The sequence below is a fragment of the Lithobates pipiens genome, unplaced genomic scaffold, assembly GCF_037356315.1.
Source record: "Lithobates pipiens isolate NorthernLeopardFrog02 unplaced genomic scaffold, aLitPip1_a1.2 Scaffold_28, whole genome shotgun sequence".
Classification (NCBI taxonomy): domain Eukaryota; kingdom Metazoa; phylum Chordata; class Amphibia; order Anura; family Ranidae; genus Lithobates; species Lithobates pipiens.
Window position 1 is genome coordinate 203861356 of NW_027507789.1, and position 19515 is coordinate 203880870.

At 45.1% G+C, this 19515-nt stretch overlaps 1 protein-coding gene across 1 annotated transcript in view; it reads left to right on the forward strand.

Annotated features, from left to right (window-relative positions):
* The first annotated feature begins 319 nt into the window (after positions 1–319).
* Positions 320–19515, forward strand: part of LOC143936032 (opioid growth factor receptor-like) — a 31617-nt gene continuing 12421 nt past the window's right edge. Inside the window, exons 1-5 of the mRNA XM_077460313.1 lie at positions 320–344; positions 3087–3210; positions 11685–11735; positions 14716–14799; positions 18321–18375. Coding sequence (XP_077316439.1) covers positions 3094–3210; positions 11685–11735; positions 14716–14799; positions 18321–18375 — 307 coding nt within the window. The 5' untranslated portion in view covers positions 320–344; positions 3087–3093. The remainder of the gene's footprint in view (positions 345–3086; positions 3211–11684; positions 11736–14715; positions 14800–18320; positions 18376–19515) is intronic.

The window sequence follows — 19515 nt, forward strand, 5'->3', positions numbered from 1 at the left end:
CATTTTTTAACATGCCAAAAAAACATAACCAAAACAATGCCTTTAGCAAAGAAAGGGTTAAAAGCTTGAAATGAAATGAAATGAAAGTGAAAGTGGCGAAGTGTTATCCACCCCTCCCCGTTCGCCTGACCTCAGTCAGCCCCTGCCAGTTGTATTTTGGTAAGAGAACTTCTGATAACTTTTGCGGGTGTCACCAGACTGTAGGTAAGTTTATTTACCTTCCGGGGGGTCTTTTCTGACTCGGCCTACCTCTCCTCCCACCTGCTTGAACTTCTTCCGCTACTACACAACATCAAGGGGTGTTGAGTGTTATTTATATTTACATCCAAGCCTTATTTATCAAGGTATCTGAAAGAAGATTAATTAGATAGCTTGTATTTTCTCTTCTTAACCTCCCTGGCGGTATGATTATTTCGGATTTTAGGTGCTGAAAGCAGTACCATTATTTTCCATGAAAATTTGGCGTTTTATATTGTAGTCCTGCAATTCTTAGGAATAACTCACTTAAATCTGTCTAAACCAGAGTCTAGCAGACATCCTGGGTATGATAAAGTTTGAAAAATGAAATCATAAATTATAATATAATAAATAACTATAAATAATTATACCAAATAATAATATAACAATAATAAAAATTATTCAATAATGTAATCAAATCAAAAACACTGAAATTTGCTCAGTTGCAGAATTGTCGCTGTCATTGCTTTTCAGTATTTGATGACGGATCTCCCCACAAATCGCTATCCCTCAATTCTGCGAGTGATTCCAATTTATTATCGCTGTTTTCTAGCTCGTCTAAAATCATTTTTGATGTAAAGTGACAGTTTTGGTTGCTAGGGACAATCTCCAGTTTCCAGGCATAAAGAATAGTTTTTATAATATAAAACTGCATGCAGGACACTGGGCAGACCACTAGGGACAAAGGGGATGTGAAATTATTATATACAGCAATGTAATCTGTAAGATTACATTATACTGTATGTATACTGTGTGTTTCACTTTTTGAATTTGGCGCCGATCTCCGTCCCCCGTGCGTTGCAACGCTCGCAGGGAATGGAGATCGGCTCCATGATGAATCGAGCGGAGGACGAGCCGCTCGTACAGCGGGGGGGACATCGCTGGATCCAAGGGAGAAGGTAAGTAAACGTCCTCCTGGATTCAGCGATGTGGTCCCGAGTCTGGCTCGGGGTTACCGCTTTTGGTACAGAATCTCCACCCCGAGCCAGACTCGGGAATACCGCCAGGGGGGTTGAAGAGGGAGTCCACTGGAAAAAAAAATTATTAAAAGCCAGCAGCTATAAATACTAAGGCTGCTGTCTTTTAATAAATGGACACTCGCCTGTCCCAGGGTCCAGCGATGTCGGCAGCCGAAGCCGATCGATCAATCGGCTCTCGGCTGCTGCCGCCGCCATTCTCGGTGAGGGAATCAGGAAGTGAAGCGTTGCGGCTTCACTTCCTGGTTCCCTACTGCGCATGCGTGAGTCGCGCAGCGCAATGGGAATGGTCCGCGCTGTCTCTGGGACCTGTGTGTGTCCCAGCAGACAGTACGGCGGGACAGCAAGAAGCATAGACTCCCGTGGCAGTCTATGCCCGGAAGTGGGTGCAATCACATTGAGACTCCCCCCTGTAAGATCACATTCACACGGCTGCAAAGGGGTGGCTGCTGGCGAAATTCCCTAGATTTTTACCAGGGGTTCTAAACACAGCCTGCACACAACGGGGTTGCGTTACTAAAAGGCAAATAGACTGTGCACTTCGCAGCTGCTCCAGAGCTTAGTAATTGAGGTAAACTTTGCAAAGAATTCACTTTGCAAAGAATACCCAATCACATGCAAGGAAAATGTAAAGAAAAAAAAAACAGCATTTTTGCTTGCACACGATCAGATGATGGAAGTCAGTAGAGCTTCTGCTCATTTACTAATCTCTGGAGCAACTGCAAAGTGCACCGTCGATTTGCCTTTAGTAAATGCACCCTAATGTTTGTGAACAACAGCAGCTGTCGGATTTGTACTCTGTACAAATCAATGTCCGGCATGCAGCGGCTTGGAGTGAATAGAGCCTCCAAAAGACCCTAGACCAGTGATGGCGAACCTTGGCACTCCAGATGTTTTGGAACTACATTTCCCATGATGCTCATGCACTCTGCAGTGTAGTGGAGCATCATGGGAAATGTAGTTTCAAAACATCAGGAGTGCCAAGCTTCGCCATCACTGCCCTAGACGCAGCCAGTGTGCATATACGCTCACCGGCCACTTTATTAGGTACACCTGTTAAATTGACTGGTAATGCAATTTGCTAATCAGCCATTCACATGGCAGCACCTCATTGCATTTAGACACGGTGAAGATGACTCGCTGAAGTTCAAACCGAACATCAGAATGGGGAAGAAAGGGGATTTACTGTAAGTGACTTTGAACTTGGCATGGTTGTTGGTGCTGGAAATGGAGAAATCCCTCAAAGGGGCGGGACTATAGAGTGGTCAATGAAGTACCAAAAATTTTTTAAAAAATGATCGCAAACTGTACATATCCAAAACATCAAGTGAAAATGATATATGACAGCCAGCCCGGGCCTTTTGAGAGATGGAACGGTGATCCCAGCATCTTCACAGAATGTAGTCTTTCAGGGGCACGTGTTGCCCATTGATCCCCAAAAAGGCATAAAAGCTTCTATAGTACAAAATCCTAGGTTACTTTATTTAAATAAGAAAGTATTGCACGTACAGTTAAAACAATAAGAGATTGCAGTATAAACGAGCTGGCCAGCTCTCGATAGCAGCCTGTCACTCCGGGACCTGCGTGAACACAGTGACTTCAGCACGTCGCTCCTCCCTGCGTGTTTTGACACCTGACGTCACCCTGGGATGTGAGTGTGCGATGTATGTGTGGAGCACTGCATAAATTGACAGCTCTACATAGATACCTTAAATAATTAGGGATAATTTATAGACACGCTCACTCAGGTTGAACTGGATGGACTGGTGTCTTTATTCAACCTTACTAACTATGTAACTATATATACTTGGAAAGAATAATGAGGGCTATTTTGTATAATTCTTTATCATATTAAGTTAAATGTGTTTTAAGTCACAGAATGGGTGTTTCTGCTTCTTCCGCTTCTTACGACTCAACCTGGGAGGAGGATGAAGATGACAGCAGCGCAGAAACAGAGAGGTCTTCAGTTTGTAGCAGAGAAGTCCTCTACCCCAAGGTAACGTAAAAGTCACACATTTTTTTTTGCTAGAAAATTACTCAGAACTCCCAAACGTTATATACAGCAGGGATATTGAATTAAAATCCACCAAGGTCCAATCAGTAAAATTGTATTCCTGTAGAGGTCCATGTTTGATTAATAATAGCTCTCGAGGGCTTTCACACTGGAGCGGTGTGCTGGCAGGGCGTCAGAAAAAGTCCTGCCAGCAGCTTCTGTGGAGCGGTGAAGGAGCGGTGAACACACCGCTCCTCCACTGCTGCTCCCCATTGAAATCAATGGGGCAGCGCTGTGATACCCCCGGCAAAACGCCGCTCCGGGGGGGTTTTGCAGGCATATTTAACCCCTTTTCGGCCGCTAGCAGGGGGGTTAAAACCGCCCCGCTATCGGCCAAATAGCACTGCTAAAATGACGGTAAAGCGGGGCTAAAAATAGTGCCGCTTTACCGCTGACGCTCTAGGCTGCATGGTGTGAAAAGGCTCTAAAGCTGACATCAGGAGGCAGGACAGTTCTGAATGGAGCACAGGAACCGCAGAACTTTTCCTGTTAATCAGCTTGTGATTGGTCGCTAGGAACACCTAGCAGCCCAATTGCCTGCTGCTTAACTTGAAAAGTTAACTTTACAGCGCCGCCCTCATCCAGAATAGTCTTGCCTCTCGATGCCAATAGCAGCGTGTGGGGATGTCAGGTTTGGCGACTGCTGAGGGGGAGAGTCGGCTCCTAAATGGCAGGATCGTGGCGGGCCCGGCAGAAGAGTGCCTCTTTCCGGACGTGGCCCGCGGTCCGCCGTTTAGTGATGCCCGGTAATATTTTTGTTAATATTTTATTATATCTTTTCATGTGACAACACTGAAGAAATGACACTTTGCTACAATGTAAAGTAGTGAGTGTACAGCTTGTATAACAGTGTAAATTTGCTGTCCCCTCAAAATAACTCAACACACAGCCATTAATGTCTAAACCGCTGGCAACAAAAGTGAGCACACCTCAAAGGGCCCTTTCACACAGGTTTTTATATCAGGTCCGCCTGCCAGTTTTTCAGGTGGACATGAACAGACACTCCATTCACCCCTATTGAACAGCGGATGTCAGTGGTGACATACCTGCCAATATCTGATCCTGTCAGTGAAATCCAGAAGGATGGAAACCCTATTTTCCATCAGTCTGGAGAATCGGATCAAATAGGATCAGATGAAAACAGACAGTCAGAGCCCATCAGTGCCTACCAGTGCTGCCTATCAGTGCCCATCAGTGCTGTCAGTGAAGATGAGTTTCACGCATCTCTCTGCAGATGAGAGAACCTTTAGCAGTTGGGAGAGATTGTGCCTTTATTGTGGCCAGGCAGGTCACTTTTTGAAGTCTTGTCCTACCCATTCAGGGAACGCCTGAACCTTGAGGTCCTGTCAAAAGACAGACCTTAGGTGGCATTGTTTCATCCCCAGTTATCCAGAAGGATAAGCCCCTGGTTTCGGTTACCCTTTCTTGGGCTGAGTCATCCGTCGAGATATAGGCTCTGGGACTGCAGGCCTGTTCATTGATGCTGCCTTTGTATCAAAGCACTCAATTCCGCTGCAGCTGTGTGACACTCCATTTGCCATTGAAGCTCTTGACAGGAGACCTCTACAGCCTGCCCATGTGACTCATGAGATGGTTCCGTTGTCCATGGCCGTTGGGGCTCTTCATCATGAGATAATCCAATTCCTAGTTATTTCCTCACTTAAGTTTCCACTGGTTATTGGTTATCCTTGGTCACAGAGGCACAACCCCTCTGTTGATTGGCTCCATGCTGAGGTTCTCTCCTGGTCACCATAATGAGGTGAGACATGCTTACAGAAGGTAGCCAAGGTTCTTTGCTCCTCTTCACTCTCCTCCCTGCCGGAGGAGTACCACGATTTTAGTGATGTCTTTGACAAAGGTCAAATTGGTAGTTTGCCTCCACACCGACCATATGATTGCGCAACTGACCCTCAGCCCGGTGCCATACCCCCTCGTGGCCAGGTTTATCCTTTGTCGGTCTTGGAGGATAAGGCCATGGAGGAGTATGTTGCAGACACACTTTGTCAAAGGTTTTATATGCAAATCCTCATCTCCTGCCGGTGCTTGCTTCTTCTTTGTGAAGAATAAGAGTTGTGAACTGAGACCTTGTATTGATTATAGGCATCTCAATCGTTTCACGATTAAGAATGCCTATCCGATTCTGTTGATTATGGAGTTTTTTGACCACCTCAAGGGAGCAACGGTTTTCACGAAGCTTGATTTGAGCGGAACATACAATGTTGTGAGGATTAAGGCGGGCGACGAGTGGAAAACTGCATTTAATACCAGAACAGGCCATTATGAGTACCTTGTAATGCCTTTTGGCCTTTGTAACGCCCTGGCAGTGTTCTAGGAATTTATTAACATTGTCCTCTGAAATTTGTTGCAGTTATGTGTGGTGGTTTATCTCAATGATATCCTCATATTTTCCAAGTCCCTGGAGAGCCAACACACAGATGCCTGTTGTGTGCTTCAGAAACTATGAGAGAACAATCTCTATTGTAAACTGGAGAAGTGCGAGTTCTATCGTGAACAGGTTAAATTCCTGGGCTGTCATTTCCACTGCTGGTTTTTCGATGGACCCAGAGAAATTTTCGGCAGTCCTACAGTGTCCCCCGACCCATTGGTTTACGTCCTCTACAGCGTTTCCTGGGCTTTGCCAACTACTATCGGAAGTTTATTCGTAACTTATCATCTCTGGTCAAGCCCCTGTCTGATATGACCAAAAAGGACAGTAACCCACAGAATTAGTCTCTGGAGTCCATTAAGGCCTTTGAGAGTCTCAAGGCTGCCTTTGTTTCTGCTCCTGTGTTGGCACATCCTGATCCTGCGTTACCTTTTATCCTTGAGGTTGATGCTTCCGAGACTGATGTTGGTGTCCTTGTGTCTCAACGTCCTACCTCTGAGGGTGCTATGCATCCTTGCGGCTACTTTTCCAAGAAATTGTCACCTACGGAGTGCAATTACGAGATTGGTCACAGAGAGCAGTTGGCGGTCATTTTAGCCCTGAAAGAATGGAGACATCTCGAAAGTACCACTGCCAGTTTTCATTCTTACTGACCATAAGAATCTCACACTCTTGTCTGAGGCTAAACTCCTCTCTCCCAGAGGGCGCAATGGGCTCTTTTCTAGTTAAGTTTCAGTTACATTGTCTCATTCTTACCCGGTACTAAGAATGTAAGGGCTGACACCTTGTCATGACAATTTTCCTCCACTTCCAAGTGGGAGTCGGTTCCGGTTCCTGTGATTCCTTTTGATCGTATTCTGGCTATGGTTCACACCAGTCTCACTTCTCCTTTGGGTGGCAAAATTCTTTCTGCTCAGGTCCATGCTCCGCTTCAAAAACCTTGTGACTGCTGCTTTGTCCCAGAGAGTCTCCGTACTGCTGTGCTCTAGACTTACCATTTTCCCAAGGCTGCTTGCCACCCTGGGAAAAATCAACTTGTTTGAGCCATTTCCCAACAATTCTGGTGGCCTAATCCTCGTGCTGATGTGACTGCCTTCGTAACTGCCTGTTTCGTGTGTGCTCAGAGTAAGACTCCACGACACCTTGTGCTCAGAGTAAGACTCCACGACACAGTGGGCCTCCTACAACCCATACCCAATGGAGAGAGGCTCTGGACCCACCTGTCTATGGATTTCATTGTGGAGTTACCCAACTCCCAGGGCAACACAGTTATCCTTATGGTGGTTGGCCAGTTCTCAAAGATGTGTCATTGTATTCCACTTAAGAAGTTTCAGACTTCTAAGGAACTTGCTTCTATTTTTGCTCAGGAGATCTTTTGCTTACATGGGCTACTCAAGGTAATTGTCTTGGACAGGAGTAGTCAGTTTATGTTCCCGTTCTGCTGAGCCTTTTGTGCACAATTGGGAATTTAGCTTGCATAACAACTGGTCAGACCTATTACCGTGGGTAGAGTTGGCTCACATCAGTACCTTGAATTCTGCTTCCCGATTGTCACCGTTTATGGCGAATTAAGGTTTCCAATCTTCCACGTTGCCTGACTTGTTTGTTCCGCAGAGTATTCCTGCATTAGAGGAGCATCTCCTTGGTCTTCGTTCCACTTGGGCACAAGTCCAGGAGGCTTTGCATCATGCTAATGATAGGTACAGACTTCATGCTGACCGCAGACGCCTGCCAGTGCCTTCCTACCAGGTTGGAGACAGGGTCTGGCTGTCATCTCGCAACCTCCGAATTCGTGTTCCCTTACTGAAGTTCGGACCTCGGTTTATTGGGCCTTTTTGTATTCTTTGCAGGATTAACCCAGTGGCTTACGCATTAGACCTTCCTTCTAATATGTGTATTTCGAATGTATTTCATGTCTCCGTATTAAAACCTTTGGTCTGCAACCGCTTTACCACCTCGGGGCCATGACCTCACCCTGAGGAGTATGAAGTACAGTCCATTGTTGACTCCTGTAGGTTCCTTGGGCGCATACAGTACCTGGTGCATTGCAAAGGGTACGGTCCAGAGGAATGCTCTTGGGTTTCATCCTTGGACGTACATGCCCCTTTCCTCCTCTGTGATTTCCCCTTAAGCCTGGTGGGCCTTACGAGGGGGAGGGGTTATTGAGAAGGGGGTACTGTCAGGGCTGGGCTCAGCCCTTTCTTCTCTGAAGTGGCCGCTTAGCTGTCAGCTAATTGCCAGCTCCCATCTCTCTTCACAGTTACTCAGCTGTTGATGATATCCTGCTCGTCAGTCCAGTCTACTTAAGCCATCCAGCCCAGAGGATCTCTGCCTTCACCTTGGTCAACATCACAGTGATGATCTCCTGTGTTCCCGTTTAAAGATTTGCTTTGCTGACATCACTTCTGGCAACAGATCCTATGCAATGTTTTTTAGATGACAGGTTCTCTTTAATGAGACATGTGTGGTGTGAAAGACTTCCCAATGTCTCCTCTGGGCTTCACTGACTCTCTGACTCTGGGCAGATCGCATTGCAATATCTTCCTTCCCAGCTAAGCTAGCAAGGGACACCGAGAGGCTAACCCGGAAGTGACATCATACACGTCGCTTTCTGGGTTTACAGCTAGAAGGGGAGAAGGGACGGTGTGTGCGCTCTTCTCCTTTCTCCCCAGCCACCAGCACCCTCCATGTCGGTCTCGAGCCTGCAGATGGGCAAGCAGAGCCCGGAAAACATGAAGGGGGCACCGGTAGCGGGGGTGTGTGTGAGCAATCAGGTGGCAGCGCAGCAGCCCGAATACTTTCACCTGACAGGCAAGAGGGTGCCTGTCAGTTTTCAATCCGGCTGCAGCTGCCGGATTGTGTGTGAATCCCCCCCCCCCCGTACATTGTACGGACCTGGCAGAAAAAGGGTTCAATGGAAACCATATGACCTGGAATTTTTTTTTTTTTTTTTTTGATGTTTGTCCCTTCGGATAATGTTTCATGAACAGATCCCGAAATGTCTGCAGTACCGACCAGATTATCATACAATCACTTTGTGTCCGATTTTCTCATCTCGTGTATTGGCTTAAGACCGTTGTCAGTAGAACAAGTCCATCCTAAGATTTTCCCCGTTATGCTTGACCACAGTGACAACTTAAAATATTAGATTTGCCCTCACTTTCAGCCCCAATGACAAGGGTCATCAGGAAAATAGAGACGATAAATCTCAACAGATGAGATACAGACTGCAATAAACACCATACAGGGGTTCTAAGCCTTCCTTACCCCAAAATGAAATAAAAAATTGGGCTTTTCATTTAAAATGAATAATTTACCCTAACCACTTGCTGACCTTGCTATAGCCGAGTGACAGCTAGCTCTGGAGGGCTGTCATATGCTGTGAGGAGTGGGCAGCGCGCTCTGTGATCAGAGTGTCCAGAGGACACGCTGATCACAGATTGAGGTAAAGAGCCAATCAGCACCTCTTTACTACGTGATCAACTGTGTCCAATCACAGCTGATCACGGATGTAAATAGAAGCCGGTTATCAGTGCCCCTTTCCTCACGCTGACAGCATGAGGAAGGGAGAAGAGAGCCGATATATTGGCTTCTCTGAAAGGGACATCTACACTGATGATGATTATCAGTGTCCTGATTATCAGTGCCCACCAGTGCTGCTAATCAGTGCCCATCAGGGCTGCCAATCAGAGCCCATCAGTGCTGCTAATCAGAGCCCATCAGTGCCCACCAGTGTTGCCAATCAGTGCCCATCAGTGCATCCTCATCAGTGTCACCTATCATTCCTGCCTACCAGTGCTGCCTATCAGTACCCATCAATGCCCACCAGTGTCACCTCATCAGTGCAGCCTATCAGTGCCCATCAGTGAAGACGGAAAATTACCAAATTTTATAACAAAATATGAAAGTGTTATTTATTTATTGTTCTCCAAATGTTTGGTATTTTTTTTTTGTTCAACAAAAAAAAAAACACCAAAATAAAGCTCTATTTGTGTGAAAAAATTCTAAAAATGTCATATGTGTACAGTGTGGCACGACCGCTCAATTGTCATTCAAAGTATAACAGCGCTGAAAGCTGAAAATTGGCCTGGGCTGGAAGGGGGTGAAAGTCCCCAGTAGGCAAATGGTTAAAGCAGTATTAAAACCAAAAATCAAATATATTGCAGCTTAGCAATCATTAGATGTGATGGCTGCATTTGTTTTCTTTTTTTTTGGCTCTTTCCCCTCTTTTTTCACCTGGTGATCTGGCCAGTAACGCACCTCCTGTATTAGAGCTCCCCCACCCTGGATGAAGGAGAACAGGGAGCATATTTGGACAGCAGCATTGTCAGTCTGGGGGGGGGGGGGGGGGATTGTGTTAGATGTACTACCACATATAAAGACATCAACAAATTGAAACCAAACTGCAGTTTGTAGGCAGTTACAGCAAAGTTTTTTTTCCCCTTTTGGGATAAACGTTTTACATAACTAAATAAAAGCTGATCATTGCAAAAGCACCCCTGTCAGTGGTCAATGGTTTCTCTCATCTCTGTAACTGTGATACATCTACAAGAAAGCTTTTTGAAGAAACAGACTTACTGGCTGGATCACCAGGTGACAATTGAAGAAAGCTTAAAAAAATAAAACTTAGCCTGGCCATACATTATACAATTTTCTTTTAGATATACCAAAACCATATAATATGAGGTCAGACATACACACTTTCAATGTGTATGCAGTCAGGCAGGCCCTTGTACTACATAGTTGCAAGCAGGGCTTTTTTTCTGTGGGAATGTGGGGAAACGCAGTTCCACCACCTCCTGCACTGAATGTATGTAATGGCAAAGGGTGCTGGGGGCTGGGAGATCTATTGTTGATGGGAGGAATCTACTGTTGAGGGAAGGGTCTATTGTTGGCTGCTGGAGGGTCTATTGATGCTCGCTGCTGGGGGATCTATCATTGCTGGGGGCCAATTGTTGCTGGGAGGGATCTACTGATGAGAGAGGGGGTTATTGTTGCTGGCTGCTGGAGGGTCTATTGTTGCTGGGGTGGATCTTTTGTTACTGGAGGGTCATTTTGTTGCGTGGGAGGGGGGGTCTATTGTTGAAAGGGAGGGTCTTATTAATAAAATCTATACAAATTACTTAGCACCACAAAATGATATTTGGTTGTGTATTCTCTAAAAAGGGCCATACAGGAAGGTGGGTAGAGGATGGAACCAAGGGACGGTGCTCAGAGGTGGATAGGGGGCAAAGACAAGGGGGATGACTTGAAAAGGGGAGTTCCTGAACCTATTCTCTGAGAAAAAAAGCCCCGGTTGAAAGGAAATCTAAAGGAAGCTGAATAAGAAAATTGTATAGTGTATGGCCAGCGATCACTTGTAACTTGTAACCTGCAATATAATGAATGTTTGCTTTTGGGTTTAACACTGCTTTAGACTCCTCCCGGAAGCCCAGTATGAGATTACCTGAACCTATCCCCCAGAACTATAACATAAGTGTTTGTGATCTGACCCTTCTGGTGCTGTTATTGTCATTAAATCGGACCTTCAGTAATTTTTTCATCATCTTTACATCTATTAAATCTTCTGCCCTTGTTGTTTTAACTTTGGATAGTAAAACATTTTTTTTTCTGCCAGTAAATCCCTTATACAGCCCACTTCCTGTTTCATATCTGGTCATTAGCCTAGGCTTATGACATCAGCTCTCTCTCTCACTCTCCTGAGAGTTTGTCAGGAAGGGGGGGGGGGGGGGATGAGTCATAAGAGGGCCAATGAGAGCTGCAGAGCTGGAGGTGTGCCTCTGTGTGTCTGTGTAAATCCAGGAAATGAACAGGCAGCAGCTTCAGCTGCCCACAGTTAAAATGGATGCAGCGAGATTTGGAGGGAGATTTCTGCAGCATATTTGGCAAGTACAGAATCACAGTATATATAAAATAATATGCAAAGTGGAAGGAGGGAAGCTTCAGATTGGCAAAAAAAAAAAATATTACAAGTTATGTGAGCAGACTTCAGTTCCTCTTTAATATGTTCCTTTACATCCCTCCTTTACAGGCACAAGAGGTACCCAGAAACCCAAAAGAAAGAAAGCCTAAACAATACCAGGTAATTGAATATCGAGCAAGTAATTGAAAATGGATAGAACTTGCGATAATGTATTTTTTCTCGCTGCCTGTACCTTCCCCTTCCAGTGAGAAACACACTCCCCATTTCTTGTACACAAGACTTGTTCCCCATGACTAAGCTCCGGGGGTGCAGAGTGAAACGCGTTAGTAGCGTATCCGGGTCGGAGTCCAGGCTGAGATGGCCACTCCATTCATCGTAGCAAGACACCATAGATGTGAGACTTCCAGGAGGTCACCCTTTCCTTCTTTGAAACTTTGCAGGAGCCGGAATGGGCTCCATCCCTTTTCAGCACCAGTGGTAGCCCATCCATTAGGGGAGCCTGGGCACCGCAGCCTCTCTCCACACCACCCAATGGATAGATTAATCTATCCACAGCCGCAGTGGCCACCCCTATTCACACGTCATGAATTGCAGAGGCGGGGGGAGGGGGGGTTAAGCCCGTGATTAGAGCCAGAGCCTCTAATAGGCTTAAAGCGGGATTCCACCCTAAAGTGGAACCTCTGCTGATCGGATCCCTCCCCCCCTCCGGTGTCACAATTGACACCTTTCAGGGGGGAGGGGGGTGGAGATACCTGTCAAAGACAGGTATTTTCACCCACTTCCGGGCATAGACTCCCGTGGGAGTCTACGCCATTTCCTGCCCTGTCTGCTGGGACACACACGGGTCCCAGTGACAGCGCGGAGAATTCCTATGGCGCGGGTCGCGCATGCGCAGTAGGGAACCGGGAAGTGAAGCCGATTCGCTTCACTTCCTGATTCCCTCACCTAGAATGGTGACTGCAGCAGCCGTGAGCCGAGCGATCGATCGGCCTCGGCTGCCGGCATCGCTGGAACCCGGGACAGGTGAGTGTCCATTTATTAAAAGTCAGCAGCTGTAGTATTTATAGCTGCTGGCTTTTAATATTTTTTTTTTGGTGGAATCCCTCTTTATAAATAGGGTGGGCTCGGGTCTTAGAGAATACAAACGAAGCCCACCCATAATGAATATTCACTGTTAAAACACTGATCCTTAATTTGGCCAATCAGAAGCGGGTGTGAGACCCATTTTCTGATTGGCTGAAAAGAGAAGACTCCCGATTGCCCACCGAGGAGGATTCCTCTTCGCTGCTCCTGGCCCCTCCCTCCTATCGAGTGCTCCCACAGCAAGCAGCTTGCTATGGGGGCATCCGAGCCGAGTCACAGCTCTGTGTGTCCATTCTGACATGGAGCCCCAGTCCCGCCCCCTCTCTCCCCTGATTGGCTAACTGACTTTGATGGACAGCTGCGGGAGCCAATGGTGCCGCTACTGTGTCTCAGCCAATCAGGAGGAGAGTCCTGGGCGGCTAAGACACTCGTGGACATCGCTGGAGAGAGATGAGGCTCAGGTAACTAATCAGGGGGGCTGCTACACACAGAAGGTTTTTTATCTTAATGCATAGAATGCATTAAGATAAAAAACCTGCCTTTACAACTAAAGCGGCTGTAAACCTTCCATATACCCAGTGAAGTGAATGGCCTCAGGTGATACAGAGAGATGAAACAAATTTCCCTACATAAGTTGTACCTGTTTAACCACTTGCCGGCTGAGTAACGTACTTGTACTGTGGCAAAGTGGCTTTATTGCACAAAAGCACCTATGCCATTTCATGCAATAGGCGCTAGGGGGCGAACGCCCTGCCGGAGATTTGATCGTGCACTGATTGGACAGAGGGGAAGCCAATCAGCTGGTCCATCGGAAATTGGGCCACCCATGATCGTTCCTGAGCAAAGCAGAATGGCAAATCTGTTTATGTAAATGTAATGTAAATATGGCAGATCGCCGTTGAGAGGGGAGAAGATGGAGATCCTGTGTTTCTCCTAAGCAGGAACACAGATTCCTGTATTCCCCCAGTCAGAGCAACCCCCCCACACAGTTAGCAAGCACTCCCAGGGAAAGCATTTAACCATTTATTCGCCCCTGATGTTAACCCCTTTCCTGCCAGCGTCATTAGTACAGGGACAGTGCATATTTTTTGTACTGATCACTGTATTGGTGTCACTGGTCCCCAAAAAGTGTCACTTAGTGTCAGATTTGTCCGCTGCAATGTCACAGTCCTGCTAAAAATCATGGATCGCTGCTATTACTAGTAAAAAAAATAATAATAATAAATTCTATAAATCTATCCCATAGATAATAAACACGATAACTTTTGCACAAACCAATCAATATACACTTATTGGGATTTTTTTTAACCAAAAATATGTAGCAGAATACTTATTGGCCTAAATTGATGAAGAAATTACATTTTTACATTTTTTTATTGTGTTTTTTAGCAGAAAGTAAAAAATTATTTTGTTTTTTTAATTGTCGCTCTTTTTTTGTTTATAGCGCAAAAAAAACAAAAAACGCATAGGTGATCAAATACCACAAAAGAAAGCTCTATTTGTGGGAAAAAAAGGACATTGATTTTATCTGGGTACAGTGTCGCACGACCGCGCAATTGTCAGTTAAAGTAACTCAGTGCCGTATAGCTAAAAATGGCCTGGTCAGGAAGAGGGTAAAACCTTCCGGGGCGGAAGTGGCTAGTGTGCAGTCTTCTCTTTCCTACAGCCCTTCAAAGTGCTGAGAGTTCAGAAAAAAAAAAGGGAGGGGGGGGGGGGGGGAGCTGAACTTTTCTGTGCTCTGTGAGAGCTCATTGGAGGGAAGAGACACACACAGAAACAGAGCTAAGACGGTCAATCAGCTGCGAGGTCCCTCCTCTGTCACCTTTTTTCTCTTGGTGTCAGGAAATCTTGTCAGAAATGAAGTCAGATAGCAGAGGAATGCGGCAGCAGACAGAAATTGCACTTTAGTGCTCTGGATTGAGACAAGTGCACACTATAGAGGGATATGCTTTGTTCATATTTCATGTCTGAGGTTTACAACCACTTTAATATGCATGATTACATCAAAGACTGATTGCAAAGTAACCCCTTTAAGTGTTCTTTCTCTTCTTTATAGTATATGTTTTCTGACGCTGCACGGAATATGCAGGGCTACAGACACAGATTCCAGCCTTTAGGTTCCAATTACCAGAGTAGCCCGGTAAGCTTATATGAATCTTCTCCCCGGATTGATGGGTATGGGTCTAGACCTGTTAAGTTAAAACAAAACATTCATTTTTATTTCGCTTCTCATGACTTTGCAATAAACGACCAGTTGGTTTCATTTAGAAAAACATTATTTTCTGTAGTCAAAACCTTCCTTTTTATATTGCAGTGGCTGGTAGCTGAACAGTTTAAGCCCAGCTCCATGTTTTTACTCCCAGCCTCCATTGAAGCCCCCACCTTCTCCCTCAAGGACAGTGGGGGAGTTGTGCCTATTCCTATACAGCACAGCGATCAATCGTAACATAATGTTTAAATTCTGTACTCTCCAGAAATATTGTGAGCCCAGTGGAGCATTTCCAGGATGGCCTGGGCTCACAGGAAGTGGGTTGAGTGATGATGGATGTTATTCAACCCAAAAGACTGGTGGCATCTTGTGGCAAAAAAGAGGTACTGCAGGGGACAGCTGCGAATTGAATGTAAAATATGTTTAAAGTCGAGTTATGCCACGTACACACGATCGGACTTTCCGGCGGACCAAAGTCCGTCGACAATTCGATTGTGTGTGGGCTCCAGTGGACTTTTTCTTCCCAAAAGTCCGGCGGACCTAGAAATAAGACTGGCTTCAAATTTGTCCGCCGGACTCGGCTTTTAGCGGACAATCTGTTTCATCTGTGTGCTAGTCCAACAGACTAAAACCGACGCTAGGGCAGCTATTGGCTACTGGCTATGAACTTCTTTATTCTGCGTCATCACGTTCGAATCCGTCTGACTTTTGGAGTGATCGTGTGTGTCCGTTCGTTTGAAAGTCCGGCGGACCTCAGCTGCAAAGTCCGTCGGATTGTCCGCCGGACCATGTCCGTCAAAAAGTCAGTTTGTGTGTACGCAGCATTAGGCTTGCCCCCCTCCCTGTCCCTTTTAGGCTGCAGATGGGCATCGATCAGGCTGCATTGAAGGCAATGGTGAAGCTGCATTGATGTGGACTGATGAGACTGCATTGATGGCAATGGTGAGGCTGCAGATGGGCATCGATCAGGCTGCATTGAAGGCAATGGTGAAGCTGCATTGATGTGGACTGATGAGGCTGCATTGATGGCAATGGTGAGGCTGCAGATGGGCATCGATCAGGCTGCATTGATGCCAATGGTGAGGCTGCAGATGGGCACTGACCCTTATTTTGCTTCAAAGTTCCCTATTTAAAATGTAAGTTTTTTTCCTGGAACTTCCCTCTTAAAATGAATGTGCCTGTTATACGCAGATAAATACGGTACCTAAGGGATATCTAAAGGTAAATAATAAAAAATTAAAAATAACATGTCCTACTTACCTCCTCTGTGCAGTTGGTTTTGCACAGAGTGGCCATAATCCTCCTCTTCTGGGGTCCCCCAGCAGCGCTCTTGGCTCCTCCTCTTCTCAAGTGCTCCGCCAGAGAAGCGCTCTCCCTGGGGGCACACTCCCATGTCCTGCTGCTGCGTCTATTGACACAGACAGCAGGACCCGGCCATGCCCCCAGCTCCTGCGTCATTGGATTTGATTGACAGCAACGCGAGCCAATGGCTGCTCTCCTATCAATCTATCCAATCAGGACACAAGACACCGGCAGGAGCTGGTGTGCTTGTTCCCAGCGTGGGAAAGACAGGGTTCATGTAAGTAAAACAGGGGCACTGGGGGGGCTGCTACACTAAAGGAGGTTTTTTCACCTTAATGCAGAGAATGCACCCTTGTGGGTTTACAACCCCTTTAATACTATCTGATTACATTCTAGCATTTTATTTATTTATTACAGGTACTTATATAGCACCCTCAATTTATGCACCGCTTTACACATATATTGCACATTCACATCAGTCCTTGCCCCCAAGGAGCTTACAATCTAAGATCCCTAACTCACATTCATACATTCACATAGTAGGACCAATTTAGACAGGAGCCAATTAATCTCCCTTTGTGCTGGGAGCGCACTGCGCAGTGCACTCCCAGCACAGAGACTGGGGTTTCACCAAGAGCCCCGGGGCCCTGTACTAATGATTGGGACCCGGATCTCCCAATTCTGAGTCACCTGATCGCTGTGGTAGCCTCTGATTGGCTACATGTCAAAATCGTGATTACGCACAATTTTGACATGTAGCCAATCAGAGGCTACCACAGCGATCAGGTGACTCATTTGGATTTGTTTTACCCTTTAGGCATGAAAGGGATAACCTACCAAGCATGCCTTTGGATTGTGGGAGGAAGCCGGAGTACCCGGAGGAAACCCATTGAATTAATACTTTTAATTACCCATGAAGAATCCATGTGAATAAGGCAGCTCTTTTATCATCTTTAACAGTTTTTAAAGCAACGTTAAAGCCAAAAGCAAATATTTAATAAATTACAGTTTACCAATTCTTAGATGTGCATTAGTTTTCCTTTTTTAGGCTGTCTTCTATTTTAACCTGGTGATCTGGCCAGTAAGTCTCTTGTTTTTCAACAGAACAAGCTCTCCAGCAGAATGTATCAGTTACAGATAAGACAATCCCTTTACCACTGACAGGGGAGCTAACAATGATCAGCTTTTGTTTATTCATGTAAAGCCTTTATCCCATTATTTGCTGTAATTGATTATAAAGTGTGAGCTGGAGTTTGGCTTCAGTGTATGTAATCTGCTAGTACATCTTATGCCCTGTACACACGGTCGGAATTTCCGACGGAAAATGTGCGATCGGATTATGTTGTCGGAAAATCTGATCGTGTGTGGGCACTATCGGACTTTTTTCCCGTCGGAAAATTCTGCCGGAAAAAGTTTGAGAGCTGGATCCAAAATTTTCCGACAACGAAATCCAATCAGACTTTTTCTGATCATTTGTACAGAATTCCAACGGACAAAGTACCATGCATGCTCAGAATAAATTACGAGATGAAAGCTATTGGCTACTGCCCTCTACGTAGTCCAGTCGTACGTAATGAACGTCACCTTGTTCCGAACGATTGGATTTTCCGACAACTTTGTCCGACCGTGTGTATGCAAGACAAGTTTTGGCCAAAATCTGTTGGAAAAAATCCGACGGATTTTGTGGTCGGAATGTCCGACTGTGTGTATGGGGCATTACACCCCCCTCCCCCCCAGACTGACAATGTTGCTATTCCGCTGTGCCCCCCTGGTCCTCCTCCATTCAAAATGGGGCACTCTGATATAGGAGGTGTATTACTGGCCAGATCACAGGTGCAAATATAGGGGGAAAAGCCTAAAAAAAAAAAAAACGAATGCAGCCACCACATCTAATAATTGGTAAGCTGTAATACTATACGAAATTTTTGGTTTATTACTGCGATAAGAGTCAGCAAAAAAAGGTAAGAAGCCAGAGGGCTACATCTGCAAATTTGGTATTGTAAGTTAGACCAATGGGATTATTAGCTTTTAAAAGTTATTTTCTTTATCTCAGGAGAAGTGCAGACACTTAGATTCCTGTGTTTTATTTCATACAAGTTTTTAGTGCTATTTTTCAGTTATTAAATGTCCTTTCTGCTCTTTTCATGCAGGATGAGATGCCCAATCTGATGTTTTACAAAAACCAGATGAAATTCAGGCCAAATGGTTAGTACTGAGCGGGAGATCACTTTATAGACTGTTTATATTTTGGTGCATTGCAGAAATAAAGTTTTTTTTAATGGCTTTTTAACAAATTTTTTTCAGCGTGTTGTGTACTGTTATATTATATTGTGTGTCAAAATGTTTTAGTTTGGGAAAGAGTGGGGGGGAACCTCCCTGTTCCTGTACCTTTCACTGAAATAGAAAGTGAGCCCCGGTGTTAATTTTGTTGACTAAATTTATACTATTTTAGTGGACTAAAATACAATTAAAACTAACACAAATGAGATGACTAAAATATGACTAAAATGGCATTTTAGTCAAAAGACTATGACTAAAACTAAATTGAAATTTGACCACAAAATGAACACTGCGCTACCAAACAAGAATATGTAGGGGGCATCTACTAAGCTGCTAAAAGAAGAAAAAAAAATTAAGAAAAAGGCTTTTCTTATTTTTTTTTCTTAATATTTAATGTTGGTAATATATTCAGGTAATATGTGCAATGGCATTACAGAGTTTGTCGTTTTTCTTTTTTTTTTTTATATTTTGATATTGTACTTTTTGTTTGTTTATGAAACTTGCTTTTGTTTATCAAAACGTTATATATGACAAAGGCTAAATTTGTGTCTGTAGCGCATGTTCAAACCTTAAAGAGGAAGTAAACCCTGATGGGGGTTACTTCCTTTTTGTTTCCCTGCAAAGTTAAAGCATAATGGGCTACTATGCATACTATGAGAGCCGATCACAGTCTCCTGTCATGCGAATTGGATGCGGCTTAACCCTCATCCAATTCGTATCAATGTGATCCCAACCTAAACGTGGCATGGATGCTGGAAAAACATTGTTTTTTAAGAGGAGAGGGTGAGAAATCCTGCAAAGACTTTGTCACCGTCCGTGTGTCCATTGTACAAATTTCCTCACTTCCTGTGTAACCACCAGAACAGGAAGTAATGCCGCATACACACGACTGGAAATTCGACCAGCAAAAGACGATGAGAGCTTTTGGTCGAAAAATGCGATCGTGTGTATGCTCCATCGGACTTTTGCTGGCCGAATTTCGGGCAGCAAAAGATTGAGAGCAGGTTCTCAATTTTTCGGTAGGAAAAAGTTCCTATCCGAAAAATGCCTTCGTGTGTATGCAAT